The sequence below is a fragment of the Bombina bombina genome, chromosome 8 (assembly GCF_027579735.1).
Source record: "Bombina bombina isolate aBomBom1 chromosome 8, aBomBom1.pri, whole genome shotgun sequence".
Lineage (NCBI taxonomy): Eukaryota > Metazoa > Chordata > Amphibia > Anura > Bombinatoridae > Bombina > Bombina bombina.
Genome location: NC_069506.1, coordinates 223,949,053 through 223,970,679, shown reverse-complemented (window position 1 = coordinate 223,970,679; position 21,627 = coordinate 223,949,053). Strand labels below are relative to the sequence as shown.

Genomic DNA, 21,627 nt, shown 5'->3' with positions numbered 1-21,627 from the left:
GGGGAAATTCATCAACTGGCACAAGATGAACCAAAGCTTAAGCACTTCAGTGGCTTCTCCAGAAGTATTTTTGGTCTTTTAATCCTAAATATGTCTTCATGGTCTATACCAAAGTAGTATTGTTCCACTATGCATTTCTGAAAATAGCAGGGAAGATTTGAAAATCCTAATAATTCTTCATCTATACATGATATAATGTTACTAAAATGCAGTTGTATCACAAACACAATATAAAAAGAAACATTATTTTTAGTTTTAGTAGTTCATTTTTTATTTAACCCCCCCCCCCATTTCTTTAATAGAATTATAGATATTCTATTTTAGCAGCCTGCCAAATAATTGTCCCACTGCTCCAGGTAATACTGCACTTAAGATATCACCAAAAATGGAGCCTCTGGATGCTTCTTCATTTTGCCTCCGCAGAGAATTAATCTGATCGGACAGCATATCACATTGTTTGTTAAATCCTTCTTTCAACATGGCTTCTTGTTCCTGCAAAACCAGTATGAAAGGTTCAGTAAGTTAATTAAATACTGTCAGAGCAAAACAAGATATAAATTGCTATTAAAGGCAACGTTAGTTTAAGCCAATCAGGTTCTAAAATATTTTCCAAATTTCTGTGACTGTGAACCCAATTTATCAGAAGAAAATAGGTACAAAAAGAAAGACAATTTTGTGCAATAATTAGTTTGGTGTAAATGTTAGGGTATAATTAAAGGAAATTTTCTTCCTACACATAAGTCATGAGGCGATTGTGGCCATTTTGTTAAAGTTATCAACTTTAGATAGACTCCATGGGGCCTATTTAACAAAGGTCTGTCGGACCTGATCCGACAGTGCGGATCAGGTCTGACAGACCTCACTGAATGCGAAGAGCAATACGCTCTCCGTATTCAGCATTGCACCAGCAGCTCTTGTGAGCTGCTGGTGCAACGCCGCCCCCTGCAGATTCGCGGCCAATCGGCCGTTAGCAGGGGGTGTCAATCAACCCGATCGTACTCAATCGGTTTGAATTGCGGAGATGTCTGTCCGGCTGCTCAGAGCAGGCGGACAGGTTATGGAGCAGCGGTCTTTAGACCGCTGCTTCATAACTGGTGTTTCTGGCGAGCCTGCACACGGGCCCTCAAGCTCCATCCGGAGCTTGATAAATGGGCCCCCATATCTACATGATATTATGCTTTCTTATAGATACTATTCTCATGCTTAAGCATGTGTAGTAAAATGTGCATTGTGGAAACTATAGCATTGCATGTTTGTATAAACTTAGTTGACATATTTGCGTATCCATAATTTCTCCTAGAGATTTAAACCTAGCAATAATTGTATTTATTCTATTATTAATTTATTCTTTACATATCCACAGAGGGTGGTTTATCAGTTGGAATAATGTAGCAGGTGTTTGCTGGTGGAGGATTATATAGGTGTAGTTTTGCTGAGTTTTAGAGGATATTGCATTGGTTTACGGTCAAGGGGAAAGAATTGCTTTAGGCTTATTATGGGGAGAGATCAGGTCAGTCATGGTAAGGCTTTTGTTAGCAATGGGTGGCACTGGGTAATTGGCAAAAATAATTCATTACAGTGGGGCATCAGGGAAGCAGTAGTGTTGCAGGTGAAGCACTTAGTGGCTGGACCCCTCATGTGCCCCCCAACTATGATCATCCCTTGCCTTTCCCACCACCACTCTGACTAGATCCTCTACTGCTACACTTGGCTCAAAATTACCCATGACACACCAGAGGTTGTAAAGATAAACACTGTGGGGAATTTTAAGAATGACTGGGATAAGCATAAGGCTATCTTACGAACTAGAAAAATATCAACTTTTATGGCATTTTGGACAAACTTGTTGAGCCTATGCTTCTTATCTTCTGTCAAAATCAGTTTCTATGTAACTCCACCCAAAACACAACCGGTTTCTCCCCTCCCATTGTGGCCCCACCCTCAAATCACCAATGGGCCTCAGGGAAGTCTCCTCCCATTTTTATAATTTTGGGAGATGCAGCTGCAGGGAAATAAGGTTTTAATTGAGGTGGTTGGATCAGGCCTGCTGTAGAGAGGTTTAATAGCAGTGGGGTGCAGGTAAACTATAGTTTGGGGTTTAATCTGGGTGGGGGTCTGGTTCAGTGGCAGATTAAGTTAATGCGGTGATGGAGGTAGTAGTTAAACATTTTACAACAGGAATTAAAGGGACATGAAACCCAATAATTTTTTTATTTAGATAGAGCATGTAATTTTAAACAACTTTCCATTGTACTTCTATTATCAAAGCAGCCATGCACTATGGGAGCTAGCTGAACAAATCTAGAGGCATATATGTGAAGCCACAAATAAGCAGCTAGCTCCCAGTAGTGGATTGCTGCTCCTGAGCCTACCTAAGTATGCTTTATAACAAAGGATACAAAGAGAACAAAGCAAATTAGATCAAATAAGTCCATTGGAAAGTTTTATAAGATTGCATGTTCTATCTCAATTGCGAAAACATTTGACTTTACTGTCCGTTTAATGCAGTATAGAGAATCATTTATTTATGATCACCCACATTCAGTTATAGGCTGATTAATGCCTTGTGTAAATATTTTACACCAGCTTTTAAAATCAGCTCCTGCAGACCATGTGCACCTGTTCAACTGACATCCTAGCACGGCTATTGGTCAAGGTGATAAACGTCACCTCATTGGAGAAAACGCTGTGCCGTGGGTAGCCAGAGGCGCTGTGTTAGCGATCTTCTTTCCTTACAGATAGGGTGAGTTTAACATAGTTTTTTACGAACGAAGAGAGAAACTAACGTTTATTGTTTGTGTTGGTAAATCCTAGTGTTTGTTGTACGCTTGGAATTACCCTCACTAGAAGTTTTTGAATTTTTTTTGGTCATCATGGGTCTGTTTGTAGCTCAGCACATAAACTGCATTTGTAAATTACGCTTATTTTTTTTCTTTCTATTATTTATTTTAACATTTAATGTGTGTATATATAAGCAAACCTAAGCTATTTTATCATCAATAAATTATGGAATAACTGACTGAACATGTACAATTCGGCATAATGCTCATCTTAAAAAGTTATAAAGTCATAGATAAATGTTTATAAAATAATGTATGATCCAGTAAAATAAAAATGAATGCATGCAACTGTGTTCTGAATGTTTGCATCTTATTTTGGCATGTGTGCAAGAAAAAAAAAAGAAATATTTAGCATAGACATGTTATATACAGGGATAGGCACGAGCCAAGGCTGTGGCGGACATTTTCTAAAGTAAAGACCTTTAGTGAAGGACACCAAGGTACATTTACAATTAAAACTATTATTTTTTAGTGCTGAATTTTATTAAACTGATGCAGATACCACTGATCCTATAACCAGCCCTTGTCTGGCTATACACATGAGCCATGAGCCAGTGTCACTTCTGTGTCTTTGTATAGAGCTGGGTGTTATTATACAGATGCAGATACCACTGATCCTATAACCAGGTCTCCTCTGGCTATACCCATGAGCCAGTGTCACTTCTGTGTCTTTGTATATAGCTGGGTGTTATTAAACTGATGCAGATACCACTGATCCCATAACCAGCCCTTGTCTGGCTATACACATGTGCCAGTGTCACTACTGTGTCATTATATAGTGCTTGGTGTTATTATACTGATGCAGATACTACTGACCCTATAACCAGCTCTTGTCTGGCTATACCCATGTGCCAGTGTCACTTCTGTGTCTTTGTATAGAGCTGGGTGTTATTATACAGATGCAGATACACATCCAGTATTTCACTCAGGCTTTATTTATTCCATAACTTATCACCCAATATTGCTAGCAGTCTCTTGACAAGCCACTAATTTTATTCTCACTAAATATTTTCCCTTTCCTATTATTTAATCAGAAAGAAAAGATATACTAAGGTTATGATTCACAACCTTACTATATCTTTTCTTTCTATTTAAATACTACTTAGAATAAACCTCAGGTGCTGGTTAAAGTGCTTTACCTTTGCATATAAAGCTCCAGGGACACAGTGGCAGCTTGCTTCTTGAATCTTCCCTCTCTCTCTGTCTCACTCAGAGTCATTTTCTGGTACTAAGCGGCATAATGTGGGAGTGGCCACAAAACGTGGCGCCGCATGTGTTAAGGAGGAGTCAGGAGCAGTATTCATCTGTCTTACTCCTCCCTCCCCACAGCAAAATGGGTGGCGGACACTGCAAGGGCCAGTCACGGACACCAGTGTCCGTGTACGGACACCTTGCATATCCCTGGTTATATATACAGTACAACTGAACTGATTTACTTGTAAAAATATGGAAAGGAATTGGTGCGCAAGTCTTACCCCTGCATAAACACTACTCTGTTCCCAAAAATACAGTGTAGAAAAGATACAATGATAGAAGAACGTGTAAATGCGCATTTACACGTTCTTCTATCATTGAACTGATTTACTTGGTTCCTTGAATGTCTGCACAAGCTTTTTGTTTCTTATTGGCAGATCTGAAGCAGATCCTTCCTGTATATAGTTTTGTTAATGTTATTTGCATTTAACTGCTAAACTTTTAAATTTGAAGGGATGGTATCAAATTATAAGACCTAACTGTTTTAAGAGCTCTTAAAAAACAATACTTAAAGGGACATTCCAACTAAAATTGTAATCCATGTGGATGCATTTAAGTTTCTAATAGAAGCTTTTTTTGTAATATACATGTATTAGCAAAAATGCTTCTAATAAAAGCTATAGCTGTTTCAAAAGTGTATTTAAGTATGCACCGTGCACCAGCATTTTAAACACAATACATGCTCACAAAGCCTAAGGTGCTTGTACCATCTGGTAATAATTGAATTTGTTAATTGCGAACATGATACAAGCCCCACTGGTGCTCTGAGCAGCTGGAGTATTTAAAATGCTGGTGCACTGAGAATATCTTTCTATGCTTCACATGTTTGTGCAGAGAAAAATGCTAACACTAAACTAGTGATAACGTTTACTAGAAGCATTTTTGCCAATACATGTATATTGCAAATATGTTTCTATTCAAACATGTAATTCATCTATGTGCATCTTGACCGTAATATCCGTTTAATGTAGAAAGTTTATCCTCCAAATGCCAAATTTGAAATAGAAAAAGCAAGAGGAAAAGGGAAAGAGATAGAGGGAGACAAAGAGAGGAAACAGGAAAGAGGCGATGAGTTGCTTTACTGTTTTTTTAAGCATGAGCATTTTCAGTTCCTTATGTTGGGTGTGAAACATTTGTACCTTTAGTTTCTCTTTGATGAGCCATTCATTTTCTGCTATGATCTTTTTCCTCTCTTCTTCCATTTTCTGCAACATCATTTCCTCCTGTTCTTTAAAGGATCTCTTCTGATCCTCCATTTGTTTCTCTAAACATTTCTTATTTTCTTCCAATATCTGTTTTTCCCTGTTTGCAGCCTCTGCCTGAGCTCTTTGCTCTGAGAAAGATTTGTAGTGAGAATGATTTCTTCTAATAAAAACGAACCAGTTGTATTGCCAGCAATTTATATGTTATGTATGGAAACTTGATAGGTGTATTTGTGTTACATATTGTTTTCATAAGGTTGTATATTCAAATTAATGTTTTGTGATTGTTTCTATAAAATAAAGTGAGCTCTACACCATTAATGGGCCATGTCATAAAGGGACACTAAACCCAGTTTTTTTCTTTTCTTTAATGATTCAGATAGAGCATGTAATTTTAAGCAACTTTCTAATTTACTCCTATTGTCAATTTTTCTTAGTTTTCTTACTATCTTTATTTTAAAAGAAGGAATGTATAGCTTAGGAGCCAGCTTATTTTTGGTTCAGAACCTGGGTTATGCTTGCTGATTGGTGGGTAAATGTAGCCACCAATAAGCAAATGCTATCCAGGGTTCTGAACCTAAAATGGGCCGGCTCCTAAGCTTTGCATTGCTGCTTTTTAAATAAAGGTAGCAAGAGAATGAAGAAAATTGATAATAGAAGTAAAATAGAAAGTTGCTTAAAATGACATGCTCTATCTGAATTATGAAAGAAAAAAATTGGGTTTAGTATCTCTTTAACACATGGGGGTCAATTTATTGTTGTGCGGACGCACATGATACAATGTAGCGTATCATGTCCGCCGCACATCGATAAATGCCGACAGCTTAAGCTGTCAGCATTTATCATTGCACCAGCAGTTCTTGTGAACTGCTAGTGCAATACCGCCCCTGCAGATTTGCGGCCAATCGGCTGCTAGCAGGGGGTGTCAATCAAGCGGATCATATTCGATCGGGTTGATGTCTGTCCGCTGCCTCAAAGCAGGTGGACAGGTTATGGAGCAGCGGCCTTTAGACCGCTGCTTCATAACTTCTGTTACCGGCGAGCCGAAACAAGGTGGCATCAGGCTCCGTATGGAGCTTGATAAATTGACCCCATGGGCTGCAGATCAATATTTTAGAAGCCTTAAAATCACTTGAAACTCAAAATTGTTAATGTATCATTCAGACAGAGCATATAATAAAATAAAAATAAACATACAGTACCTTGGTAGGTCACATACATGTGGCTGGGGAATTATATAGCAGCAGTTTTGGTAGAATGTATTTAACAATGTTATACATGTTTGCACAATTTATAACATTATTAAAATCATTCTTACAAAACGGCTGCCATTTACGGCTCCAGGCATGGGCACACTACCTACCTATGCATGATAGAAGTATTATTATTTTTTTTATATTGTATAAATCATTGGGGGGGAAAAAAGGGCGTCTCATGTCCCTTTAAGTGCCTCATATACATTTATGGCTATTAAACACACACATCATAACATATGTTGAGGGGCACTAGATTTAAGTAAGGCTGCAGTGTCCTCTATCTACTGTTCTCCACTCCTTATTAGGGATGGGAGAATGTTTTGCAAGATTAAAAAAACGAAAATAGCCCACAGGAGTATTCGTTCTACCAAACAAATAACACTGTCAGCACATTCGCCAATACCTACTCCTTATTGCTACTCCAGAGGCCTCTTGTGTGCCACCTTTTTGCCAGAGCACCCCAAGGCACTTATTTTTTGTTTCACTTTTCCCTGTGGACCACAAAACCTAGGAGCACCAGTTGACCATTCCAGATTTAAACAAAGAAAAATATATTTCACAACCTCTTGGTTCTCAAGTCATACTGTAGTGCATTGTGTATTTATGCTCTGGAGCAGTCAATGGTTTAATGAATGTTAAATTAGGCAATAACAAATGTGTAATATTTATATATATATATATATATATATATATATATATGTGTGTGTGTGTGTGTGTGTGTGTGTGTGTGAAGAGACTGGAAACAGGCACAGGTAAAGTATACTGAGAGACTATCAGCTTAGAAGCTTATAAATGAGATAAAATAAACTGAGTGTGGTAGCAGTAAGTCTACTATCTATGAACCACCTACACTCAAATAATATGTTACAAAATGTGTCTGTGCTAAACATGCAAAAAAATTGAATGTAATAGAGGTCTGAATAAAAGCTCTAAAACAATTGATAAATATATATATATATATATATATATATATATATATATATATATATATATATATATATATATATAATATATACACGCACAAAATATATGTAAATGTGCAGCAGCGCTAAAAAACTATTCAGTATATATATGTCAATATACACATACAAAAACACAAAACAAAGAGAGAATGATTACATTGATTACAATAAGAATATAAAGTAATCTAGCTAACAATGGTTTGGGAAATATGCCACAAATAAATCCCAAATTTATCTAGCCCAGTATCATGGCATGAATGATAAAATAATATAATAAAAGTAAGAATATACTTGTATTATATCATTACTTACTTTTATTTCATTATTATATCATTTTATTATATCATTCATGCCATGAAACTGGGCAAGAAAAAATTGGGATTTATTTGTGGCATATTTCCCAAACCATTGTTAGCTAGATTACTTTATATTCTTATTGTAATCAATGTAATCATTCTGATCTTTGTTTTGTGTTGTTTTTTTATGTGTATATTGACATATATATATATACTGAATAGTTTTTTTTGGCTCTGCTGGACATTTACATATATGTTGTATATATATATATATATATATATATATATATATATATATATATATATATATATATATTTGTATCAATTGTTTTTAGAGCTTTTATTCAGACCACTATTAAATTCAATTTATTTGCATGTTTTGCACATTTTGTGAACATATTATTTGAGTGTAGGTGGTTCATAGATAGTAGACTTAATGCTACCACACTCCGTTTATTTTATTTCATTTATAAGCTCCTAAGCTGAGAGTCTCTCAGTATCCTTTACCTGCGCTTTTTTTCCAATCTCTTCACACATACCTCTCTTTGTGTTCTAACATTAGGAGTGTACAAGTGGGGACACTGGCACTCCTAGTGTTTTGGTTATAGGGTTATAGGGTGTTGATTTCTATTTCTGCTTTATATATATATATATATATATATATATATATATATATATATATATATACAGTGGGGAAAAAAGTATTTAGTCAGCCACCAATTGTGCAAGTTCTCCCACTTAAGAAGATGAGAGAGGCCTGTAATTTTCATCATAGGTATACCTCAACTATGAGAGACAAAATGTGGAAGTAAGTATTTGGTCACCTACAAACAAGCAAGATTTCTGGCTCTCACATACCTGTATCTTCTTCTTTAAGAGGCTCCTCTGTCCTCCACTCATTACCTGTATTAATGGCACCTGTTTGAACTTGTTATCAGCATAAAAGACACCTGTCCACAACCTCAAACAGTCACACTCCAAACTCCACTATGGTGAAGACCAAAGAGCTGTCGAAGGAGACCAGAAACAAAATTGTAGACCTGTACCAGGCTGGGAAGACTGAATCTGCAATAGGCAAGCAGCTTGGTGTGAAGAAATCAACAGTGGGAGCAATAATTAGAAAATGGAAGACATACAAGACCACTGATAATCTCCCTCGATCTGGGGCTCCATGCAAGATCTCACCCCATGGGGTCAAAATGATCACAAGAACGGTGAGCAAACATCCCAGAACCACACAGGGGGACCTAGTGAATGACCTGCAGAGAGTTGTACCAACGTAACAAAGGCTACCATCAGTAACACACTACGCTGCCAGGGACTCAGATCCTGCAGTGCCAGACGTGTCCCCCTGCTTAAGCCAGTACATGTCCGTGCCCGTCTGAAGTATGCTAGAGAGCATTTGGATGATCCAGAAGCAGATTGGGAGAATGTCATATGGTCAGATGAAACCAAAGTAGAACTGTTTGGTAGAAACACAACTTGTCGTGTTTGGAGGAGAGAGAACACCATACCTACTGTGAAACATGGGGGTGGCAACATCATGCTTTGGGGCTGTTTCTCTGCAAAGGGAACAGGACGACTGATCCATGTACATGAAAGAATGAATGGGGCCATGTATCGTGAAATTTTGAGTGCAAACCTCCTTCCATCAGCAAGGGCATTGAAGATGAAATGTGGCTGGGTCTTTCAGCATGACAATGATCCCAAACACACCACCCGGGCAATGAAGGAGTGGCTTCGTAAGAAGCATTTCAAGGTCCTGGAGTGGCCTAGACAGTCTCCAGATCTCAACCCCATAGAAAACCTTTGGAGGGAATTGAAAGTCTGTGTTGCCCAGCGACAGCCCCAAAACATCACTGCTCTAGAGGAGATCTGCATGCAGGAATGGGCCAACATACCAGCAACAGTGTGTGACAACCTTGTGAAGACTTACAGAAAACGTTTGACCTCTGTCATTGCCAACAAAGGATATATAACAAAGTATTGAGATGAACTTTTGATATTGACTAAATACTTAGTTTCCACCATAATTTGCAAATAAATTCTTTCCAAATCAGACAATGTGATTGTCTGGATTTGTTTCCACATTTTGTCTCTCATAGTTGAGGTATACCTTTGATGAAAATTACAGGCCTCTCTCATCTTCTTAAGTGGGAGAACTTTCACAATTGGTGGCTGACTAAATACTTTTTTTCCCCACTGTATATATATATGTGTATGTATATATATATATATATATATATATATATATATATATATATATATATATATATATATAGTAAAGCAGGTATGGATCCCACGGACGGACTCTGTGTTGCAGCCAGGATCGAGGACTGGCACTACTAAGAATGGAATCCCGTTGGATCTTCACATTGGACACAGTTGCCCCTCGAGGCCTGAATGTCAACATAGACTTTGGCTGTTGGTATAAACACAAATGAGATGTGAACTATTGGGAGTCATCCAGGACTTAAGTTCTACCTACTCCACTGGCATGATGCAATGTATACCTGCTTGAATATATATGGGGGCTTTAGATTGTCTCTTCGCCCTCACCTGCTACCTCCTCACATGCCTTGATGCCATGAGTATAGAGGGCTGTGTCATTAGTTTTTTATACTTTGGGTTTCGGTAGCGCTATTTGTCTTATAAGCTACATATTAGGTCTGTCTCAATGTTGCATATAGATAAGATACCTATTCCAGTATTGTATTTTTATGTAGGGGTATTTAAATCACTGTTTGAGTAATTGATATATTGTTTCCCATCAGAGTCTTACCCGCCAGCGCACCCGCACAATACCTTTGTTTATGCATTGTCTCCATGGTTACGCATGTTTTCCTTGGTTACACACAGGACGGCGGTAACGTGATGACGTCACGTGACGCCCACATTGAGCCCGGCAAAAAGCTGTCTAGGTCTGTGAGAGTGGGTGTGCCGCGGTTACATTCTCTGATTGGTCTATCACTTGGGCTGGGTGGGTATTTAAGGTGTGTTTGTGTTTAAGTTTTCACATTTGGTTTTGTACACCATTGACAAAGGCTCGTGTGTGAGCCGAAACGTTTGGTAAACAATTTTGCCAATAAACCGGAGTGCTTTTGAAAAAACCTGTGTGCCTGCTTCATTTGGATCCTGGCTGCAACACGGAGTCCGTCCGTGGGATCCATACCTGCTTTACTGTTTGTTTCTCCCTAGTGAGAGCACCAGGTAGCTGACATACTCGTGAGTGCCGTTCACCTCTGCAATTTTATATATATATATATATATATATATATATATATATATATATATATATATATATATAAAGAAGAAAATTGTACAATATTAGGTGATTTTGTTCAACCAGTTACCAATATGAAAGACATAGATTAGAGAAAAGGTTTCACTAAATTTCTACCTCACCTTTTATTTGCTTTTCTTTGTCTGTCAGGGACTGATCAGCTTGCAGAATTGCTGTCTCCACATTCTCTTTTTCTTTGAGGAATTCCTGCAAAACCTCTAGGGCCTGTTGACACAAATATTACATATATGCTGGTTATGAAGGTGATTACAAGTTTTGGGGTTGATTTCATCCAAACTATAATACCATTTCCAAAATTAAGAAAAAAGTGTATTGGATATGAGCGATATTGGAAAATGTACCCATACCGTGCATGGATAACATCAACAACAGCTATAACAATCCATCCATCCACAATGTTTGCCCTATATATCAGCAACTAAATTGACACATCAAGACCAACAGATTAAAGGGATACTGAACCCAAATTTTTTCTTTCGTGATTTATATAGAGCATGCAATTTTAAGCAACTTTCTAATTTACTCCTATTATCAATTTTTCATCGTTCTCTTACTATCTTTATTTGAAAAAGAAGGCACCTAAGCTAAGAAGCCAGCCAATTGTTGGTTCAGAACCTTGAATAGCACTTGTTTATTGGTGCTGGCCAATCAGCAAGGACAACCCAGGTTGTTCACCAAAAATGGGCCGGCATCTAAACTTACATTCTTGCTTTTCAAATAAAGATACTAAGAGAATGAAGACAATTTGATAGTAGGAGTAAATTAGAAAGTTGCATACTCTATCTGAATCATTAAAGAAAAATTTTGGGTTCAGTGTCCCTTTAAGGATGGAGATAAAGTGCCAAAATGGCCTTTTTGACAGGTTTGAGAGTATTAAATACAATATGGAATACATTTGGTTTGCTTGTGCATATGCAAAACACTGACTATGCAATAGCCACAGATGCCATTTTCAATGTATATGAATATATGGTCTAGATTCATTAAACCTTGACACTTAGCATTTTTCTCAATGAATAAAAAAAATCAAAAATGTAAATATTAAGGGCTAGATTACAAGTTGTGCACCAAACGTAGAGCTAGTTGCAATATCAATATTGCGACCGCTCTAACTGTAGTGTGGTCTTACAAGTGGAAAGTAAATGTTACCACTTGAGCACAAACTAAATTTGTGCTCTTCTGATTAGCTTGACTAAAGATCTTGCATAAAGGGTAAGGGACTAAAAAAATGTGCACAAAACACAAGATAAATACATTTGAAAATACAGTTACACTCACATATACACTATCTTATAAAATGATTCATATAAGTTTAATTTAAAATATAAATGTCTAAATATGCGTATATACAGTATATGTATATACATACTGTATATTATACACAGGTACAAATCCCAAAATCTAAAATTCCAAAGTCCAAACTTATTCTGAAATCCAAACCCAAACATGACTACTTTTCTCTGCCTGTAAGTCACAAACTTCTCTTCCTGGCTCCGATATTCAAAGCATCGACATACCGTCAAAAAACTGCCTCACTGGCCTTGTCTGTCGAGATATTCAAAGAAAATCGGTGATGTCTCTCCCTTAGAAGTCAATGGGAGCATGATGTCACCACATGTCAGGTTTGGAATCAGTCCTGAAGTAGACCCAAAGGCTATAGTGAAGTAAGTAAATATCACACTCTAGCACACTGAATATATTCCAGCAGGGCATAAACCCCAACGACATCTATGGCACAGATGAGTGAGACTGAGCAAAGTAAAGTAAAAACTGATGTGCAGAAGATCTGAGATTAACTCCAGCAGGCAGATCAGGCGGGCAAAGGATGGACAGGCCAGGCAGGTATTCACAGGAAGGAATACATCAAAGGTAAACATCAGCAGGCAAGTCTGACAGACACATTTTACAGAGTTCAGGCAGGCAGAGGTTAAGCAGGTTTTAGGCAGGTTTAAAGGCTGACAGGGAGTTAAGGGGTAAGTCCTCTATCTAGGCTGGTCAGAAAGGCAAGGTACTCACAGGCAGAGAGGGAGATGATACAGCAAGCAATTAAAAAGCAGCCACAGCATGGTCAAAGGACAACAAATGGGCACTGAGGATCCGCAAGCCCGAGAGTAAATAAGTTGCCTGATGTTGACATGAAGCTACGCGACGGTCGCACGTAGTGGCACCTGATTCCACCCACATCGTCAACATCACCGCTCGTAAGCATATTGCTGCGCCCGGGGGGTAGGGGCTCTATTTGAAGTGTGCATACACAGCGCAGACAGTGCGACCACTGAAACTAAACATAGTTTCAGTGTAGGCACACTCCAAACGTTGCCGCAGGGACCTTAGTTTAATGACACTTACACTAACTACCTCAGGCGATGTAGTCTCGAAAGCTGATAACTGGCAAGTCAAACATGGCCACTACCCTCCTCGCAACCTGCACTTCACTGATTCAAACATATCGATCTTGTGTCGATGTGTCCGAATTAAAGTGCAGGCTACTCCCATTAGCGTGTCCCACTAACTCCCCCTGAACAGCTATAACTATGTTGTACCTAAGATACTCTCCCCCCTGCACCACCTTGCTACTTCCCACTGACTGCCTACACCTTTGTCACAGCTAATTCAAATATACACACACTGGCAATGGCACTATATAGGCAAGCTCCCCTGTCACTATTTTGTAATCACGGAGTATGTGACTCCAATTCTACTTTCCATTTCTTAGGGGAGTGGTGCTGGCATCATACGTTGATTTCAAAAACAGGATTTGGAAAGAGTTCCAAAAAGAAGAGATAACCTAATAGCACTCTATGCCCAGACTAAATTTAAGGCAATTTTTTTTTTAAATTTAACTTTTAATAATGTCTTTAAAAGATGGGTGAAATATTAAAATGTGATATCATGAGTAATTGCTGTATGTATTACGTTATTGAGATTAGTGTTTCCTGATTCTCAAACAGTCCGGCCTTTATTATTAGTATGCAGTGTACGGAAATACAAATAATAACACAATTATAATGTAATTTTATCACCAATGTCAGTTAAATTTATTGTGACACCATATTCAGATTCAATTTACAGTATAATAGAATATCACAGTAGTTTAATGGATGATAATGTTGTATAATAATAATTCTTACTAGTTCAGCAGCTGAAATAAGTATTATGATTATGTTACTAGTATCTATATACTTCCTAGTAGCATACAACGTTTATATGATGCAGTTTGTTGTCATCTCATAGATTCAATGTGTATTATTAAATTGCAAAAGTTAGATTGGCAACAATATTGTTACTGTTTCAAATTCTGCAATTTAATTATGCTGCCATTAGTTATACAGTGATTGTTTTTATCCACAATAAGAGGCACAAACGTATATTAGAACATATGCATTGGGGCTTATAGATTTAAATCCCCTTATATGTTTGGGGCTGTTCTAGATTCATGTAATCTTATTGTTTTACCAATCGATTAAGCAAAAAATACAGGTATATCAGTGTTGCGATTACTGTAAAACACATAGCTTTAATGTAGTAAGCATGTGAATCTGTAGGTTATAATCTGCAATTTAATTGTGCTGCCATTTGTTATGCAGTAAATGTTGCAGTCCACATTAAGAGACACAAACATACACTTTATCATATACACCTGAGTTTGTTTGCTTTTAACCCTCTTATATGTCTAGGGCGGTTCTAGTTCGCAGAATATTTATTCATGGTTTACCATTAAACAAAAATATCAGTATTGTGATTATTGTGAAACACAGAGCATATCTTGTATTAGCTTTAAGGGGATAAGCACGTAAGTCTGTTTGTTGTTATCGGAGTGTATTTGTATCTCTCAGATTAACATTCTCAATATACTGTAGTCATTTTCCCTTTCGGATCAAATAATTAAAGTCTACAACCACTACAAGCTATAACTAAATAATGTGTGGCAACATCATAATTTAATATGTTGCTAATATGCCTGAATGCGCATTTATCAATTGCACTTCCACTTCTCTGTTGCCCACAATTGAAATGAAATGTAACCGCTCCAAGTTCTACTTAGATATAAGTATTGAGAATACTGTGTCACTCTCAATGCTAATAGACTATGACCATTGTGATAACGGTTATTCAGCTACTCTCTGATATTGTTAAAAACCACAACAATGGGACCCCATCGTCCCACACAACCCCCCTGATGCATTTTGCCTGTAAAGGCTTTATCAAAGTGGGTAGGATGCCGTTTTTGTCAGAATTTATTAATTTCCTTTACCGGAAGTCCCACCTCAAATCCCTAATAATTGGATTTTTGAGTTGTCAATCACATTATGACAACCTCTTTGGGATCGGACAATTTCTGTTGGTTTTCTCATTTGCTTTTTAAGGTGGAATAGTTTTATTTTTTTGAGGTAATTTGAGTTAATCTCTTAATGTGTATTTTAAATTGCATAAGGAGATGACTTTACATTAATACATGCCATCATCCTATTTTATCTTTCACTCTAATTCTGATTTTTCCAATTAACTTTCTGTGATTTTCCAATAATAACTATGAATTCCTGAAAAACATATATGTGTCCCATAGATGTTTATTTTTATATATTAGGATATTTTGTTGATAATCACCTAGCTTACGTGTTTTGCGTTACGACTTTTAACACTGAAAAATTGGCCAGTATGCTGGAATGGCCAGGAACGCATATTGCGAGTCATGTCGGTATAGCTATACCGCAAGCATTTTAGCCTGTAACGCAACATCCATTCCGCACTCAAAAAAATGACGTTTGAGTGTGGGATTTTCATAGTGCCGGTATTACAGGTTGTGTGTTCCGGCTAAAATGCTTGTGTTACAGCCTATACCGACACATTCCATACCGCCATCTGAGACCAGAAGTTATGGATTTTGTGAAACAAAAATGTTTCACAAAAACTCATAGCTAAACTGTTACAAAGTACACTAACACCCATAAACTACCTATTAACCCCTAAAATGCCACCCTCCCGCATTGCAAACACTATTTAAAACAAATTAACTCCTAATCTGCCGCCCACCCACATCGCGACTATTAAATACATTTATTAACCCCTAATCTGCCGCCCATCCACATTGCAAACACTATTTAAATATATTAACCCCTAAACCGCTGCTCCTCAACATCACCGCCACTAAAAAAACGTAATAACCCCTAAACCTCCGGCCTCCCACATTGCAAAACACTAAATAAACCTATTAACCCCTAAACCTCCGGCCTCCCATATTGCCGCTACTAAATAAACCTAAAAACCTCTAAACCTCCACCCCCCCACATTGCAAAACACTAAATAAAACTATTAACCCCTAAACCTAACACCCCCCTAACTTTAAATTAAAATTACAATATAACTATATTTAAATAAATAAAATCTTACCTGTGAAATAAAAATAAACCTAACATTAAACTATAAATTAACCTAACCTTACTATTCTAATAAAATAAAAAAACTACCAATTACAAATACTAAATTACAAATTTAAAAAAAAACTAATCCTAGGAAAAAATTAAAAAAATCTAACATTACAAAAAAAAACCCCCACTAAAATTGCAAAGAATAAAAAACACTAAGATTACAGAAAATAATAAATTAAATTATCAAATTATCATGCTTATGCTGCATCCAGGTGGATTCTTTCACCACCCTGCCATCCAGGTGGATTCTGAAAAAGGCAGGGTGGTGAAAGAATCCATCCAGGTGGATTCTTTCACCACCCCTTTTGCTCTCTCTCTCCCCTCTCTTTTGCTCTCTCTCCCCCCTCTCTTAGGCTCTCTCTCTCCCCCCTCTATTTCGCTCTCCCTCTCCCCCACTCTTATGCTCTCTCTCTCCCCCCTCTCTTTTGCTCTCCCTCTCCCCCTCTCTTTTGCTCTCTCCCTCCCCTCTCTTTTGCTCTCTCCCTCCCCTCTCTTTTGCTCTCTCCCTCCCCTCTCTTTTGTTCTCTCCCTCCCCTCTCTTGTTCTCTCCCCTCTCTTTTGCTCTCTCTCCCCCTCTCTTTTGCTCTCTCCCCCTTCTCTTTTGCTCTCTCTCCCCCTTCTCTTTTGCTCTCCCTCTCTGTTGCTCTCTCTCCCCCTTTCTTTTGTTCTCTCCCCCTCTCTTTTGCTCTCTCTTCCTCTCTCTTTTGCTCTCTCTCCCCCTCTCTTCTGCTCTCTCCTTCCCCTCTCTTTTGTTCTCTCCCTCTCCTCTCTTTTGCTCTCTCTCCCCTCTCTTTTGCTCTCTCCCACTCTCTTTTGCTCTCTCTCTCCCCTCTCTTTTGCTCTCCCTCTCTGTGTTGCTTTCTCTCCCCTCTCTTTTCTCTCTCTCTCCCCCTCTCTTTTGCTCTCTCTCCCCTCTCTTTTGCTCTCCCCCCCTCTTTTGCTCTCCCTCTCCCCTCTCTCTTTTGCTCCCCCCCCCTCTCTTTTGCTCTCTCTCTCTCCCCTCTCTTTTGCTCCCTCTCCCCCCTCTATTTTGCTCTCCCTCTCTGTTACTCTCTCTCCCCCTCTCTTATGCTCTCTCTCCCTCTCTGCTTTTTATTTGCTCTCTCTCTCCCCCTCTCTTTTGCTCTCTCTCTCCCCTCCCATTTGCTCTCTCCCTCCCATCTTATTTGCTCTCTCTCCCCCCCTCTTTTGCTCTCCCTTTCCCCTCTCTTTTGCTCTCTCTCTCCCCACTCTCATTTGCTCTCTCTCTCCCCCCTCTTTTTTGCTCTCTCTCCTCCCTCTCTTTTTCTCTCTCCCCCCCTCTTTTATGCTCTCCCTCTCCCCCATCTCTTTTTCTCTCCCTCCCCTCTCTTTTGCTCTTCCCCTTCTCTTTTGCTCTCCCGCTCCCCCTCACTTTTTCTCTCTCTCTCCCCTTCATTTTGCTCTCTCTCTTCCCTTTCTTTTGCTCTCTCTCTCTCTCTCTCTCTCTCTCTGTCTCTCTCTTTTGCTCTCTCTCCCACTGTCTTTTTTTTATTTTTTATTAGGGCACTCCCACTGCCTCCCCTTCCCTGCTAAGCTGCCCTTTTTTTTTTAACTAGGGCACTCCCACTGCCTCCCCTTCCCTGCTGAGCCACCCTTTTTTTGTTTTTGTTTTTTGTATTAGGGCACTCCCACTGCCTCCCCTTCCCTGCTGAGCCGCCCACTGCCTCCCCTTCCCTGCTGAGTCGCACTTTTTTTTTTGTTTTTGTTTTTATTAGGACACTCCCACTGCCTTCCCTTCCCTGCTGAGCCACCCACCCGCCACCTGCCCACACCTCCTGCCGGCACCAGCAGAAGATCGTTACAGACGGTGACACACACAGATATTTAGGGTTGAAGTTGTGACATACCAAAAAGTGAGATGCTACACTTGTTATTGTTTTTCCCCATTCTTGAATTGCTAATTCTCTTTTAAGGACTATTGCAATTTATTTTAGAGGTAGGATTTAGGGGTTTTGTTATTTTTGGGTGTATTTTTTTATTTTATTGGGCATGTAGATTCGTGTTAGGTATACCGGTGGTTTTTTTTATTCTGGATACTGTATTTTATTATTTTTTAGGTGTTAGGTAAAGTAGGGTTGTGCCAGTTTAGGTTTTAATTTTATTTTTTTTGTAACCTAGATTTTTTTTAATTGTAACTTAGGGGGTTTAGTTTAGAGGGGGTTAGGTGTTAGTTTAGTTTGCGATATGGAGGTTAATAGGTTAGGGAGTATTTGGCAGTATAGGGTTTAAGAAGAGTAGGGCGTGTTTGGAGTGGGCTATTGGCGGTATAGGGGTTAAGTAGTGTAGGGGTGTTTGCGGTGGGCTATTGGCGGTTTAGAGGTTAATAGGTTAGGAAGATAATTGCGGTGGGTTTACGAGTTAGTGCAGGGTTAGTTTGAGGTGGTGGGATAAGTTAAGTGGGTCAGTTAAGGCATACATAGGTATAGTTATTGGGATTTGTGCAATATATTTAAGAGGGATCCTTTACTTTAGTTCGCTAATGTCGGTGGTGATGCTGCTTGGAATATTTCTCAAGCGGTTTGGAAAACAGCACACCTGTCCTTTGGCTTGTGGGGCATGGAACAAAGGACATGCCACGTCCAAAATTCAATCCAGTCAACAAAAGGGTATTCCAGCCTCCAAAGATTAAAAAGAACCTTTATTATTTCACAAAAGGTCCTCAGAAATAGAAATTACAACGTTTCAGGCCTGCTATAGGCCCTTAGTCATGTACACTACTTAAACTTTGGAGGCTGGAATACCCTTTTGTTGCTTGGAATATTTCGCCAGCATTGCAACCTATTGCAATGTATAGTAAAACTCCCCTCTACAATGCTGCCTTTAAAGAGAAATGTTGGAACATTTTAATATTTCACCGGCCTTCTCAACATCGCATCGGATCCCTTTTGAATACATCGCCACCGCCTCTCGGCACTTTTGATCATCAGGGCCTCACTGTGACTGACTCACTTGTTCTCAGGAAGGGAAATCTGTAGAATCTGACCTGTTAGTGATATTTGAGCACTGGAGTTAAGAAATACTGATATAAAGTTTGTCAACATGAAAGTTGAAAGTGCCAGATACAGTGAGTATCTATGTGAAAAGTTATTGCTTAGTGGTCCAAAGTAAAATATCACAAGTAAAATATGCCATGAAGAAATGTGCTTGGTAAAGTGTTCCATATAAAGTATGTCCCAATGAAATGAGCCTGCTGTGTGTGTGATAAAGTTAGATGCAGAAATGTGGTAACATTAATATTACTTCCCTCATTAGATGTATTTTAAATCAGTGTTTGTGAACTTAGGTCCTTAAATACCACAGATTTTCATGATATCTGAACTAGGACACAGATGAAGTGATTTTTGTTCAGATATCATGAAAATCTGGTCTGTTAGGGGCCCTTGACGACTGGAGATAAAAAAAAACACTGTTTTACAGTGGTGGTGTGTGTCTTTTCTCTATAAGTTGCTTTCTTTATTATGTATTTAATTTTTTTTCAAAGACTTAGTGCATTTACATTCAGAAAAAGTTGATTTTAAAAGGAATTTCTGAAACAGAAAAAATATATTTGTAACCAGGTAGTTACTTTTCAGGATATGCATTAATGCCTTTCATTTTTTTTAAATAATATTTATATGTTGAAGTTGGGATATTTAGGGCAAAAATTATGCCTGTAGGGGTATTTGCCACAAAAAGGGGGAGAACACGTCTTGCATCTATTTGAATGACAACAGAAGATGCAGCATCAGCTATTTTTGTAATACAACTGTATCTCCCTCAGTGGTTCTAGGGGGATGCTGGGGAGTTGTCTGAATTTATTACTGTAGTACGACCAGACCTCAGAGATGACAAATATCATGAATTTTCAAGGCAATGAAATATAGGGCATTAAAGCTTTAAGTTTGCATTTTTATTCTCTTAACCCCTTAAGGACCAAGGCCATTTTTCAATTTCTTACCCTTAAGGACCAGGGCTATTTTTACATTCCTGCGGTGTTTGTGTTTAGCTGTAATTTTCCTCTTACTCATTTACTGTACCCACACATATTATATACCGTATTTCTCGCCACTAAATGGACTTTCTAAAGATACCATTATTTTCATCATATTTTATAATTTATTATTAAAAATATTATAAAATATGAGGAAAAAATGGAAAAAACACACTTTTTCTAACTTTGACCCCCAAAATCTGTTACACATCTATAACCACCAAAAAACAACCATGCTAAATAGTTTCTAAATGTTGTCCTGAGTTTAGAAATACCCAATGTTAACATGTTCTTTGCTTTTTTTGCAAGTTATAGGGCAATAAATACAAGAAGCACTTTGCTATTTCAAAACCACTTTTTTTCAAAATGAGCGCTAGTTACATTGGAACCCTGATATCTGTCAGGAATACCTGAATATCCCTTGACATGTATATATTTTATTTAGAAGACATCCCAAAGTATTGATCTAGGCCCATTTTGGTATATTTCATGCCACCATTTCACCGCCAAATGCGATCAAATAAAAAAAAATTGTTCACTTTTTTACAAATTTTTTCACAAACTTTAGGTTTCTCACAGAAATTATTTACAAACAACTTATGCAATTGTGGCATAAATGGTTGTAAATGCTTCTCTGGGATCCCCTTTGTTCAGAAATAGCAGACTTATATGGCTTTGGCGTTGCTTTTTGGTAATTAGAAGGCTGCTAAATGCCACTGCGCATCACACGTATTTTATGCCCAGCAGTGAAGGGGTTAATTAGGGAGCATGTAGGGAGCTTGTAGAGTTAATTTTAGCTTTAGTGTAGTGTAGTAGACAACCCAAAGTATTGATCTAGGCCAATTTTGGTGTATTTAATGCCACCATTTCACCGCCAAATGTGATCAAATTAAAAAAAAAACTTAATTTTTTTTGCAATTTTAGGTTTCTCACTGAAATTATTTACAAACAGCTTGTGCAGTTATGGCACAAATGGTTGTAAATGCTTCTCTGGGATCCCCTTTGTTCAGAAATAGCAGACATATATGGCGTTGGCAATGCTTTTTGGTGATTAGAAGGCTGCTAAATGCCGCTGCACATCACACATGTATTA

At 38.2% G+C, this 21,627-nt stretch overlaps 1 protein-coding gene across 7 annotated transcripts in view; it reads right to left on the bottom strand.

Moving 5' to 3' along the window:
* Positions 1–243: 243 nt before the first annotated feature.
* LOC128638955 (guanylate-binding protein 1) overlaps positions 244–21,627 on the bottom strand; it is a 52,681-nt gene continuing 31,297 nt past the window's right edge. For all 7 annotated transcript variants that reach the window (XM_053691090.1, XM_053691089.1, XM_053691095.1 and 4 more), the window contains 3 exons: positions 11,216–11,318; positions 5,234–5,427; positions 244–492 (listed from right to left, as the gene is read on the bottom strand). In XM_053691090.1, coding sequence (XP_053547065.1) covers positions 316–492; positions 5,234–5,427; positions 11,216–11,318 — 474 coding nt within the window. In that variant the 3' untranslated portion in view covers positions 244–315. The remainder of the gene's footprint in view (positions 493–5,233; positions 5,428–11,215; positions 11,319–21,627) is intronic.